This window comes from Pomacea canaliculata, linkage group LG8 (assembly GCF_003073045.1).
Source record: "Pomacea canaliculata isolate SZHN2017 linkage group LG8, ASM307304v1, whole genome shotgun sequence".
Classification (NCBI taxonomy): domain Eukaryota; kingdom Metazoa; phylum Mollusca; class Gastropoda; order Architaenioglossa; family Ampullariidae; genus Pomacea; species Pomacea canaliculata.
In genome coordinates, this window is record NC_037597.1 from 20,843,053 (window position 1) to 20,857,423 (window position 14,371).

General features: G+C 34.8%; 1 protein-coding gene across 2 annotated transcripts; it reads right to left on the bottom strand.

Moving 5' to 3' along the window:
• Positions 1-715: 715 nt before the first annotated feature.
• On the bottom strand, positions 716-13,955 carry LOC112570477 (WD repeat-containing protein 20-like). Of its 2 annotated transcripts, none has more exons than XM_025248909.1 (4): positions 13,689-13,955; positions 10,682-10,864; positions 8,734-10,077; positions 716-7,720 (listed from the first exon to the last, which is right to left on the bottom strand). In XM_025248909.1, the coding sequence occupies exons 1-4, from the start codon at positions 13,935-13,937 to the stop codon at positions 7,700-7,702; spliced, it is 1,797 nt and encodes a 598-aa protein (XP_025104694.1). In that variant the 5' UTR covers positions 13,938-13,955; the 3' UTR covers positions 716-7,699. The 2 variants fall into 2 exon arrangements, with proteins under 2 accessions (XP_025104694.1, XP_025104692.1); XM_025248907.1 differs by having other exon boundaries at positions 13,671-13,955.
• Positions 13,956-14,371: the final 416 nt, after the last annotated feature.

The window sequence follows — 14,371 nt, forward strand, 5'->3', positions numbered from 1 at the left end:
TACAAACTCTTCAAATTGACTGCTTTTAATCAACTTTTGAACCTCTTCTTCAAGGCTTATTCCAGTAATTGACATGTGTACTGAATGTGTCATGTTAGAATATTGATATGCCTAATTAACACTATCCCAGGAGGGCTTTGTAGCTTGATGGTTATTTTGCCTACAACTTGGAGAAGAGAGTCCATTAGGATCTGTGATCAGAAAACTCCTAATTACTCAGTAGATGCCTGTATTTGCAATATTAAGGTAACATCATCAGAGAAGGAGGTTTGGGTTCCACTTTCCACATGATATGCCCTATACACAGAACCACTGATGTTCAGTCACTAGGCAATGGGCGTGTACATAACTTTTTACCTAGCTCTCACAATAGTTGTAACCTGGACAATCCCTCAATTCGTCTCCCTATGGATGTTGGTGTTTGAAGCCATATTTCATGAAAGGACAGGAGTTATTCATTAAATGGTGAATTTAATTGGCACCTAAACAAAACCAACCCAGATGTTTGAGAGGAAAAACAACTAAGCATTCAAATCAGGCTGTAATTAATTTTCCTGTCAAATCTAGACTGCTTCAAGATTCTTTTTTTTTATCATGGTACATTTTAATTGGCGATGAATTGTCAAAAAAGATTAGTACCTAGTTAAAAACCTCAATGACAGTCTTTAAATGATTCTCATAGACTTGCTCAAGCAGCAATATGCAATACAAATAATCTACTGATAATGGCTTTATTTTCTTTTCTTACAAGAAGCTACAAATCTTGCCAACAAGGATTACTCAGTGGTACATATAATGAGATATATGCCAAATTTGCCTGAACTTAATCTGTACTCTTTTAAAATGCGGCCATTCAATCTCTTGCAAATTTGGACTTTAAAAAACAATACGCACACACGCATGCATGCACACACAAACACTTTGTCACACATATTATGCAACATCATGATGCTGTAAATAATCACAGACAAATCCATGCAAGCTTTAACAAGCACAAAGAAACACATTTCAATCAACATGTACATAGTGTTGTGTTCTTTCAGTTGACACAACATATATTATTTCTCTAAACATATATCACTGACAGCAATAACCATACGATACACATATTGTATCACAGATGAGAAAATTACTCAAGTGACCAAGATTTAGGAAATGTCATGTCTTGTGGTCTTTGTTATCATTTATCATTATTACTTCATGCATTGTCATATTCACACATGCTTTTCCCATATGTTTTATCCTTATAACTTCAACATGTTAGCTGTCACTCTTGCTTTATGTAAACTGTTATATATATGACTGACCACTTTATCATGATGATGATGAATAAAATAACAGTTTATCAAAAATGCAATGAACCATTACATGCCCCATGTTCAGACATTTTCAACATATGCTGTCCATTCTAACGTTCATTTTATTTTTTTGTAAACTAAAAGGGAGGGGAAAACAAGCATTGCACAAATATTTTTTGTACACTGACAGAACAAATTCTAGGATTTAAGTTGACAATTTGAAATGACTTGCTAATTTACATTGCCAAAAAATAAAGGATCATTCACAACATCAATCAAAAACTGAGCTCATACAGTAGTTCTAAAACAACGAAAGTCTTATGGCAGTGAAAATAGTAAACAAAATTTAAGCCAAGCTGAACAATTAGGAAAGCATCTATCCCCATGGACACTCCTAAAGATGCTTGCACAAAAATGTATTAAGAATAAATTTCACACAATTAATGTTGTACTTGTGACAGCAATCAGATTACATGCAATACCTGAAATGCATATCCTGATTTTTTTTCAGTGTAGCTAAAGAAAAGTATAAAACATGCAATAGATTTTTCTTTTATTCTCTATGCAGAATTTCCTAAGATAAACTTGGAAAAAATATTAACTTTTTCTTTTAAATAGCAATTTAGAATTCATGTAAATTTATATTCATGCAAAACTATGTGTACATTGCATTTTTTCTTTAAAATTTAATTTTTTTATGGTACTATCAAAAAGATAAATTCTTAGAACAAGAGAATTTTTTTAAATTTAGAATTCATATAGATTTATATTCATGCAAAACTATGTGTACATTGCACTTGCATGTAATGCTGCCTTGACCAAAGATTAATGTTCTTATTGTGAGAGTTTACACATATGCTAAGATTTTTTTCCTAGTCAAATGCAACAGTAACAAACACAAGATCATGCTTATAGCAGAAAGCTCACCAGCAGACTGAGCTGGATTCATGCCCCCATACCCCCAATGGCTCATGAGTGTAGGCTCTGATGTCTAGCTCTTTTTTAACCTCAGTTTTTAAAGTCCTTAAGAAAGCACTTACCGAAAGTTATCATTAGATAAGGGGCAAAATATTGATAACACAAAAGATCAAGACGATTATTTAGATATACAGGACAAAAAATAAAAAACTAAACTGCTTCATGCTGTTAGAGGCATGCTTTGACAACCAGCTAGATGTCTCATTCATTCATAATTCCTAGTTATTTTTGTGCATGTGTCAGTGTGCATTACCTATGCAAAGAGCTTTAAGGTCTTCATGATTTTAGACATTCTATCTTTTAACTGATCAAGAACAAGCATCACAGACAATGTTACACCAGATAATAATCATTAGATTAAGTGTCAAAGCAAATTGAAATAAGAAAAAACATCAAGAACTTGTTAATGAAAGATGCATTTGTCAGCAGCCTTTATAACATTTTCTGCTAAAATATATAGTAGAAAAGTGAGGGGTTGAAACAAAATCATAGGACAGTATTGCTCAAAAATAAAACTGCCAACAAAATCCGAAGTAAATAAGAGATACACACTACTTATGCATAATTACTTCTGATTAACCGATTTGAACCAGACTCATTTGTTTTGATTATTATATTTTATTCCTAATTTTTTCTGTGAAAGATTCTTTGCATATAGGTTTTTTTATTAAATCTAGCAAACTAGTCAAAACATTTTTCTTCTAATTACAAATAAATATTATTTCTCCCTTGAGTTTCTTGAGATTTGTAGTAATTTATGTGTCCTCTTCCATTAAAAAACAAACATGGAAAGATAAAATACATTTTAAGTAGTCAACCTAAAAATCTGAACTGATTTGTCACTGTATCAAGAAAAACTGAAGAGGATGTTCAGTCAACTGTTTCAGGATCTGTGTGTTCATTCTTTGTGCAAAAGCATTTGTTATATGCAGGGAGAAAGCTACAGAAATACACATAGACACCTGTTAACACCCACTGATTCAAGGCTCATCATGGCACATATGAAAACGACATATATCCTTCTTACAGAATGAGTGGAGTGCAAAAACTGTTTTCTAATTAATGGGTAAAATACAAGATGTTATTTCTCAAACACTAACCCTTGGAAAATATTCAAGAAATATACCTACACATCATGATATGCCTAATTAACATACGTTTCCAGCTCTTTCTGTGCATGGTTAAGTTTGTAGGCATGTGTCTCAAGTATAAAAGAAGCTTAACCAGATTTGTGAAAATAGTATCTTGCACTCAGCATCACTGAATAATTAGGAAAAAAAAAAAACACTCTTTAACTCACACACTTGCTTTAGACAGTTCAGACTATAATATATGTGGGCATGTTTTCACGCACAAGTATAAATGCTCACACCTCCAAAGAACAATTTTTGAATCATTACTTAAACTCAAAAATAATTCTACCTCATAAGGCAAAACTTGCAAAAAAACTAGCTAGCAAAGCAAGTCTACCATTTTTAAAATGATGCTATTACTATTAGCTGGTTTCAAAGCAGCTCCTTGAAGCTGATTTTGGTACTAAAACAAAGTCATCTATCCAGCAGACACAAAACAATATATTTCAAATTTAACCAGATACCGAGAGCAACACATGCTTTTAAAGACATGAAAAACACCAAAAAGATGTTGGAGGACTCTAAGAAAAAGAAATTACATTTCCACTCACCCCCAACTCCCCCCCAATTTATTATCTTTAATGTGATGCTCTTTTGTTTTATGCGTAACAGACTTTTCAGTGCCACGTTTAAGTTGTCGTGAAGCTCTCAAAAGCAGTTAATGTACTCAACTGCCAAAACATTTGATACATCTGAAATGATGCTGAAAAATATTGGCTACTTAAGTTGCCCACAACTTAAAAAAAAAAAAAATGAAGATGCTGAAACCAAAATATATGTATAAAAGTGAATCACATAATGATGATTCAGTTAACAAGCTGCTTAATGACGATCTTTAAGGAAAAAGAAGAAAACCTCACTCAACCAATAAATAGCTATGCTGAATAAAAAAAAGAAGAAAGTAATTGAATTGCTTGGTTCTTTGTCTATCAGCAAGAGAGCAAAAAGTTATGACTCTATGTGTGAAAACTTGTGCAGGAAACTAGGTTAACAGGACTTTTTGGTTTAGTTTATTGCAAACATGTTCTTAAAACCTGTCTAATCAGAAAAGTTATCAATTTTACCAACCTCATATTTTCAGTTTAAACATGTTCAAATGCTTACTTTGTCCTGAGGACACTAATTGAGATTTCATCTCTTACCATTTAGAGAACAAACATCAGATAGAATTTCATGTTGATCATATTTCCACTGGACCATAATCAAAATATGTGGCAGAGTGAAATTGTCATGTCATCAGATAAGCACAGCTGAATTTTAAGGCTTTCTATTTAACCAATCTTCTTTTTGTGTTTTTGAACTGTAGTGATTTATTGTCAGGAGAAAGCTAAATAAACTTATACAGTGGAAATGTGGAAATGCTCAAAGCTCTCACAAAGATTTCAATATGGCACAATGGTTTCACTGGCTTAATACAATTGCTTAAGGAACACATTTACAGTTCAAAAACAGCACCTTTAAGACTTTTAACTAGACTTTTAAGACTTTTAAAAAAAATTATCAGCATAAACACATAGGGTTTTAACATGCACATTCAGAAACACAACAGTCACTTGATAAAAGTGAAAGAACTGTCCCTGGAAAATGGCAAAAAAAGAAATTAAAAACAAAATCACAATCAAGGTACTATTACATTCAAGCAATCCAGTCCAAATCACTTTTAAATAACTCATTTTTTCCCTTTTCACCTACTCATTTTTGAGGAGAAAATTCATGTGCTGAAAAGATACCATATCCTTATTTACATGGATACTGTATAGAAAATCCCCACCATCACACACATATCCATGCAAACCTCTATGCCTAATGAAAATCTCTATTTCTAATGTAAGATCAGAGTTTCAAAAAGCTTGACAAAGACAACAATAATGATGATCATAACTGCTGCAAACTCCCACAACTTTCCATTCATGCTGCATAAATAAAACGTTACAAACTAAGGCATGATCCCATTCTGAAATAATTTATTTTAAAACAACAATCACAGGAGTTCTATATCTGGTAGTCAGAACTTTGATATACTTATGGCATATTTAAAACACATCACTAACTGTAAAATAATATGGGCGTGCAATCATGCTTGGCAATCATGAGCAAAACACAGTGACAAAAACAACTTGAGGAATCCAGAGATCAATATGCCAGTGTCAGCACTATCCCTTATGTTTTAAAACTCTGTTTCAAATGTACTGATTTTAGTGCTGTCTTGATTGTTCATCAACATGCTTGGGTCATGTACTTCCCTGGTTTTATCATTTCTTGTTAAAAAAAAAAAATTATGAGATAAGAAATCAAAGCAAATCAAAACTTTTTGTAACCTTCATAAATAATGAAGATTTCTGAAAAGAAACTTAAAGAACTAAACAACAAATAATCCAAAAAAAACCCAGCTTTATTTCTAGGGCAGACATCTTAAAAACAGTGTTATTCTATGGACCCCCTCCTGGCCCCACAAAAAAAAAGAGTAACTGCTTGAATGTTAAGACATTTTCACACCTATTATTGTATTTACTAACATATTAGCATTCTCTTTTGCAACTGCTTTCTTTATCCTTATTTTGAAAAGATCAAAGTATTTGTAAGGGCAGAGGAATAGTGAACCAAAAAACACCATCATCTAAATACTTCATCCAGCATTATTCTATGCAGCTCTAGCAGTCAGTGCAAGCATGTACATAGATGCTCATATCTTCACATGCATGGACTGGATTTTGTGATCTAAGTAATCATTAGCAATACCACTTAAAAAGAAACCATCACCATATATGAGCAAACCACTGAAAGAATGGGCAAAGGAGATCACAGACTTCCATATTACAGTGTTATATTTCTTTGTAGCTGATACTGCCTGACAAATTTGTTATCTCTTTTTTGTTGTAGAAAGATGACAAAGTAAATTATATAAACCTACAATTCCCTTAAAAAATATTGTGTAAGTCTTCATATATCTAACAAAATTCTAAGTATATTCTGACAATGGGCTGTCTATGCTGTGTCTGCCATTTTCAGCTAGGATTTGTAACAACTAAGTGTCAAACTGAACTATCTGAAGACTGCCAAGGAACTTGAAGAAATATGCTGTGGTACTATCTATGTGAGGCCTAAATTTAAAAATCCCTGTCACCATCAATAACAAATGAGAATCTGAGGGTCATGGTTTGCCCATACTGTATAAGCTCAGGGCTTCTGCTTACGCAAAAAATTGCGTACAGTACGCATTAAAAGTTCGGAGGACCCCTTCAATTTTCGTCAATGGGGTCCCCTTCAAATTTGGGCGAAGAACAGGGACCCCCTAAAAATCTGAAGAAGGTCCCTGGGACCCCAAAGAATTTAGCCTTAGCAGAAACCCTGAAGCTCATTCCTCATTTCCAATATACTATAATCTCGTAAAAGTCAAACATCCTGGAAAGTACTCTCTTCTATAAATGGTGTATGATGAGCTTTATGTTTATTCAGTGTAGAAGAAAAATTTGAAGAATTAAATTTTAAAATTGACAACTGTTTACATGCTATATCTATTCAACTTGTATTCCATCAACATAAAAAAAGGACAGGAAAAGAAACCCAAGCAAAAATAAAACATCAAAAAGATCTAATAAAAGACAAATTTATAAACATGGGTGGAAAATTCTTTTAGCTCCGAACCAACAGACACAACAAAAATGACATGAAGAATAACTGGTGCAAGTAAACCCTGGGAAAGAACCCGGAAAAGTGGGGGTGAGGGTGGTGGTGGTAGTGGATCCACAAATAAGTTCTGTGTCTGTGCTTTGGCATCAAGCAATAGCTTATAAAATCAAGAGTTCCAATACCTGAAACATTCTTCACTATCACATGATCTCAAAAATGCCTCCTTCCTAACCCTCCATCCCTGCCTTTCTCTGAAGGTTCCCCTTTGACTGTATCTAGCATCTAGTTTGTGGATGGATCTCACAGAAGATTTGCCATCCTATAAAATAAAACTGGTCTAAACTGCTGATCAGTAACACAACCACCTATTTACGATTTGCCAAGAGCACAACCACAATCGCTGTGAACCCTACAACACCCCAGACACACTGACGACTCCAGGGCATGTACGACTTAACCTGGGAATAATCCACAGGACTGTACACAATCAATAACATGACATTATCCATCTCCAGGATCACCTGAGAAGAAGCCTCAAAAGAACTTTAAAAGAGTCACTTTACACTGGATTGTTAGATACTTTACATATATTTTCTGAATGGCTTCTGTCCTTCTGCCTACTTTTCCAGTCATCATTTGTGGCCGCTTGCCATCACAGTATCAATCCATTAATTCATGAGCCTGTCATTAGAACAAAAGAAAACAGAATAAGAGTATTTCTAAATGTACAGTAGCAACACAATCATTATGGCTTACATAAAATATACCAGTAAAACAGAAGAGTATTGCTAAATGTAAAGCAGCTACATTATAATTATGCCATAAAATGTTAGTAAAATAGAAAAAAATGAATCAAAGTTCCTTTTATAAATTTATTATATATCTATTATATATTAATATTATATATAGCTATATCGACACAGCAGCTGCTAGCATAATTTAACTTGCTCCATGACAACTGCTTCTTATATTAAATAACCTTTTGACAAAGTTAGGTCAAAGGTTAAAAAAAAGTCCTATTTGCTTTACAAATGTCAGTGGGGCATTTCTATTAGCAAAGTAGCTGGGGATGGTGGAGCAAAAAAAAAAAAATGTCCTAAAAAGTAACTTATGAACACTCAGTCATGTGATTAGCTCGACAATAGCACTTCATGATCAACAGAAACTGTGACAAGTGCCTCTCCTGTACCTACAAACCCATTTCTGGACCAATGACTGCCATCAGCTCAAAAAGCCTACAATAAACTCATATGGTATGCACTACTTAGAATTTGTTCTGTGATTCCAGCAGATTTTTCATTGTAGTCTTATCTCTATACAATTTTTCATGTTTCTTTTATAGCTTTAAATAAGCATAGCATTGGTGATTAACCACAGTTGCCAATAAGAAAAAGGATATATATATACTGTAAATCAATACCACACACAAATCGGACCCAGCATTTAAAGAGGGCTGTGTTAACAATACCACAGAATATCATGGCTTATTCCTGGGTATTGTTATTGTAGTGTTGAAGACTTCCATGCAAGACAGGAGTCTAGCTTTATTTCACTGCATGGGATCAAAACTGTTATGTAAATGTTTGGATCCTAAACAAAAAGCAACCTTTTGACTTCTTTCTGATCACATCAGAAATAAATAATTTTAAAAAACATTTATTTTCATTACTTTTGTTACTGATAACATAACTTACCATAATTCCTGGGCGCGCCCATGTGTAGACTAGACCTTCTTGACAGGCAGTGACTACGCACTCTTCTCGAAACACTATAGAAGTCAGTCTTTCATGCGCAATCTTTTTACAAACCAGAGGTTCTAGCACTGGGACCTCATCTAAACGAGGACATGCTGGGGTCCCATAAAGTTTCACAGCATCATCTACAGGCTTTACATGGTTTGACTTGGATAGCAATCCTACTCGGTCGCTGTTTCGACTAGCCAAACTGAAGTTTCTTTTGTGTTCCTTTTTATCTTGACTCTCCTTCCTGTCTGCTACAGACAGTGTTGCAAATTTATTTGTGGCATTTAAGACTGCACTTTGAATAGGATGTGTAGTGCCCTCAGGGGTATGATGATGCCCAACATCATTGCCTACAGAATTTATTTTCTGGGCATTGTTTGGTACACTGTTGGAACGAGGAATGGCTCCACCGCTGGCTGCAGTATTTGCTCCCAAGCCACCAGGAGTTCGGATCTTTCCACAAGGCTGTTTAACTACATCTTCTGTGAGTTCCCACAAGCACAGGTCTGTGTCTTGTCCAACAGAACCAAAGCGGTAAGATGTGTAATGCACACCTGCCGAAACAGGAATCTCTGTAGAGTTTCGATTAGAGTTTAAATGTGAACCATTCTGCTGTGAGGAGTCTGAACGGGCATCACGCACTTTGATCCCTCCAAGTCCACTGTTAACACTGCTGTTGCTTACATGATTTGCATTGGGTTGCTGCAGATGATTATGCATTGCAACACTTTCCACGTCCCTGCTGACATATTCACAGTTTTCTTCATCACAGACCAAACAAGTGTGCACATCAAATGCAACCACATTTACCCAGGAGCGATGTCCATGGCCACGACAAATAACACGCTTCTCATGGAATGACCAGACTGTCACCAAATCGTCTTCTCCCCCAGTCACAATGTATTTCCCATCTGGTGACCAGCAAACACACAACAGTCCACCAAAGTAGCTCCTCATGGTCCCTACAAGTTCCATCGAGTTGTAGTTAAACACACGCATATGTCCATCCTGACTTACTACAGCCAGGTAACGCAAACAGGGTGAGAAGGCAAATTCATTGATTGCTCCCTGTCCAATCACCCACCGATACATGGGATTGCGGGTGCTCTTGGTTTTACAGGTGAAGATAGAAAAACCTTCACCATGTTTGAAGGGCTGGTAGTGAGGAGGTGTCTGGCCACTAGGTAGCTCTTCATTGTAAAGGTACATCTGACCACTGCTGTGTGCAACCAGGAATTGGTTGTGTGAACCTGGGACCCACTTGATGCATGTAACCTTCGTCTTGTCTATCAACCTCTGCAAAACAATGGCAGAATAATGTGAATTTTTAAAGTTACAAAGCACTATAAAAAAAACCAGTGCTTTAAATATAAAAATGCCCTTTTAGCAGCTCATGTTTGGTTCACTAGAGCCTCACATTCCCACCTGGATTTTAATAAGTACACAATTTTTTTTTTAAAGTGGAGAAAAAAAGCAGAAGTAAAAAGAGAGAAAGTAAAATCAACATAATAGCTGTATAAACTATAAGTTATTTGATATTTACAATGAACATCCAGAATGTTTAGAAAACAATCAAGCCATGTGTAATGTAGAAAATCTGGTTTCCTGGCTCAGCAATCTCTCCCAATCCTATACAAATTAAGAGATTGTTGGTGAATGAAGAGATACTGTTGAAACTTGTGTTATATGCACTTTAACTCAATGACATACATTAAACAATCTTAGCATACAATAAATGTTGCCACGACCAGAAAAAGTGAATTTTAACAATGTACTTGCTCAGTCAAAAACATGTCATATTAATTATGCACACCATTTCCATCTGTTGTCAATTAACAATCTATTAAAGGCTGTTATAAAAATAGAATTAGCAAAAAGATTGGCAACAAAAAATTCTTACTTCTTCATTGTACAGTTTGCTTATTTCTTTCTTGATCGGGTCTATGAGCTGAACTTGACCAAGGGTAAAACCCACTAATAAAAGGACGCTGTCACTTGAAACGGTAGCTGTATTAAAGTCGTGGCATGTGGGAAATGTTCCCTTATATATTCTCTTGTCAACTGGTTTGGTCAGGTCTGCTGCCTGAAACAAAATTAAACAAAAAATCTTTAAGTAAGCATCTGTTGATTTAATAATAACAGCAACATAATATTTAAAAATTACTATATGTGCAATATATGGATGAAAGTGTCTTCATAATCATGAACATCAAGCTTTTGTAGGTCTACATTCCTCTTCTGGAGAGTTCTTGGTCTAAATGTGTACAAATGAGAAACTCAAATGAGAACTAAAGGTCAGCAAAATATTTGTGTAAATGGTTCCTTATGTAATGTAATGATAGGCTTGGATCATTGACTCAGGCTGTTTCACCAGAAACTGACAAATTAAAGTCCAAACAAGTGTTTGTGCACCTCTAGACATAAGGTTTGCTTTACTAAAAGCTTGAACTGTGACCTCTAGCAGGCAATTTGTAGAAACAAGGCAGGCATATTTCAGATGCAGTACCAAATGCAGTATTAATATCACTAAAGAAATGTCTAAATTGTGAAACACCATGAACAATCCTTGTTTAAATTTTCAATTCCAAAATAACGGTTAGGAAGTCCTAGAACATCAATGCGTACGCACACACACAAATGTGACAGAAAAATGAGAATTAAAAAAGCATTAACTTGTTGGCTGCACTTAGCATAATTCTGTGCTGTCTTCAACAATGTAATTGTGCTATCACAGTGACTGTGTTCAAAAAGTTTGCAAGAAGAAAGACAGCAGGTTAAAGGAAGAAGCTGTTATCAGATAACTGAGCATTCTTCTATCAAAATATGCTCCCTTGACTGCTACTAAATATGAAAACCAACAAAGAATTCCACATGATGTTGCCTTCTGCATAGTTTTGTGTGGGTTACCAAGTAAATTATAGATTTACACAATAAACCCAATAGAAGACAACGCACAAGTACAATGCAACCGTTATGGTTTTGATCTTTTCTTTTCTCTGCCAGCTCATTTTCAGTCTGTTTATTCAGTCTTCCATATCACACATAAATGATTAAAAGCATTCATGCACACATATAAAAATTTGACATTTTAAAAACTGCATAAACCATATTTTAAGGATTTGCAGGTACACATATCTAGGTTTCTTGACAACAAGTTTCTTAAAATAATGTAAAAACAAATGCATCCACATAGGGTGGGTTAAGAAACTGCCAAAGAGAAAGAGATAATATGCTTTCCTCTCTCAGTTGTGCTCTCAGCAAAAGCTGAGCGAAAAACAGATTTATTTACACTAGTTTTATCGAGTGACTAATAATGTAATAGTATGAAAGTATGACAATGAAAACAGACATAAAATAACCTTTAAAAAAAATTGCAGACTCATCTTCAGACATTTTGAAGAATACTGTGAAGGCTTTTATCATCAAAGGTCTGAATGCCATTTATTAGTCATTCTATGCTAGCTGGGACATTTCAGTCTTACCTCAGAAATGTGTTTGTGATAATCTTTTACTTTAAGTAGGAAATTGTGGATGGTCTATTTGTTGAACATTGCAGGATCTGAAGAATTACTGCTTCAAAAAGAAAGTAAAAACACTCAGCAAAGAGCTACTGATATAATCAACATAAGCTTCACAAGAAAGGTATAGTTGTGAAGGTACCAGCAGCAGCCACTGCAACTAACACAGCTCTACATTTTACTGAGTCATATAGTTTAGATGAAACTAAACTGTTAAAGAATTTCTATCGTGCTATCAAGCAGACGACTTCTAAACAAAAAGCCACTGTCAACACTGACGTGGACAAGATTACTGGTTAAGACAACCAGTGGCTGTCCATTACATACAAGATCTAACTGTTGGTTTTACAATGGTAGAAAAGAATACACATGCACACATAAAACAGAAAGAAAATGAACTCTAATCTTGAATTAATATTCACTAAACTTAAGTTATGAGTTGCTCTTTGTGTGTTATGACAAGTCCATGCTGACCTTTCTTGTATAATTCTACATCTCTGCATATATTTTCTTTTCGATCCAGATAAGCCTTTCAGGGATAAAGAATAAGCAGTTGTTATATGTACAACAGAAAGAATATAATGTATGAATTTTAATGAAGAACAGCATATTCATATAAAAAGTGCCAGATAAGAAAAAAATTATCATCTTTTCAAACAGTCGCAAGGTATTTTTCATCTGGTGTCCAGCAAACAAACAACAGTCCACCAAAGTAGCTCCCTATGTTCTCATGGTACAAGATCAGTGACATAAGTGACATTTTCTCATGATATATCACGTACAAAGTATAGTTCAACAAGCTGTGCCTTAATGGATGAGACAACTCTGAACGGCTTCATAAATAATATTTTCCTATTATTAGTATATTTACTCATGCAGGTTGAATCTGATCACACGTTCATCAATCGAACTCATTTTTTTTAATCAAAAGAATATTAGGTTTATGAAACAGTTAAAACTGGTTTTTTTTTTGTGACTTAAAGAAGTAGTTTTCAAACACCAACGCCAGCATTTCTAATCAATGAAAAAATTTGACTTCCTGTTTTCGGTGCATCTGCATTTTACTCCAAACTACGATGCTATTACATGATATCGTATATCAAAAATCATGCTTGCATTATCAGTGTAAATAGTTTTGCTGTCATATAGGAAACGTTTAACTGGTGTAGAGTGAATGCTTTTCCTGGGAATTAGAATGATCACCGCTTACTTGATGAATCCCGACTCAGGACTCGACTCGTCAATGACAACAATTATCAGGCATTTAGAAAATTATACATGAGATACAAAACTGTAGCTACATGGAGAATTTTTATGTATTTTAAATTGTACACCCGTATTTAAAGAAAGGTTTAGAATACGCAAAAGTACCTGAAATAAGTCGTTTACCTTGCGAACACCCTTGTAAACATACACGTATAGTTCTCTGCCGACATTAAAACACAGCCTGTCTGGCGAAGATGAACCATCGTCGACTCTCACGAAAGATACTTTGACAGGTGGATTGGCTTGTCCGTTATAGGCCACTCTCGTTGGCTTTGAATACTCCGATAAAGGCATCAATTTGTACTCTCCTTCTCGTGTTGCAAAGTGCGTTTTCAAATCGTCTTTACCCCCACCCTCACTCTGAACCGCCATGTTGGAATATTGCTAACTTCTGCCGAGGATAAATGCCCGGATAGCTGATGATATACGCATGCCCAATGTCGTGTTTCCTGTTACAGACTGTAAACAAATGCACGTGCGACAGGTTAGCGTTCTCGTTCTAATTATTCATTTGCAGTGCTGGAGTGACAAAGAATGAAAAGTTTAAAGTACTGAATGAGCAGTGAGATTTGTATGCAAAAATGTAAGAACTACTCAGTCGTGAATACCCAATAATCGATGTTTGGATACATTTACATTTAAAAAAAAAAAAAAAAATTTCAGCGCATATCAGAAAACAAATGGTTGAATTGTTGAAGTTGTCAGATGTGAAATTTATTTTGGTTTAAAAACAAACATAAAACTACTTTAAAATAAAATTTTAAAATACAGCATAAAATTAACAGAGGTTGAAAAATGACACCTTT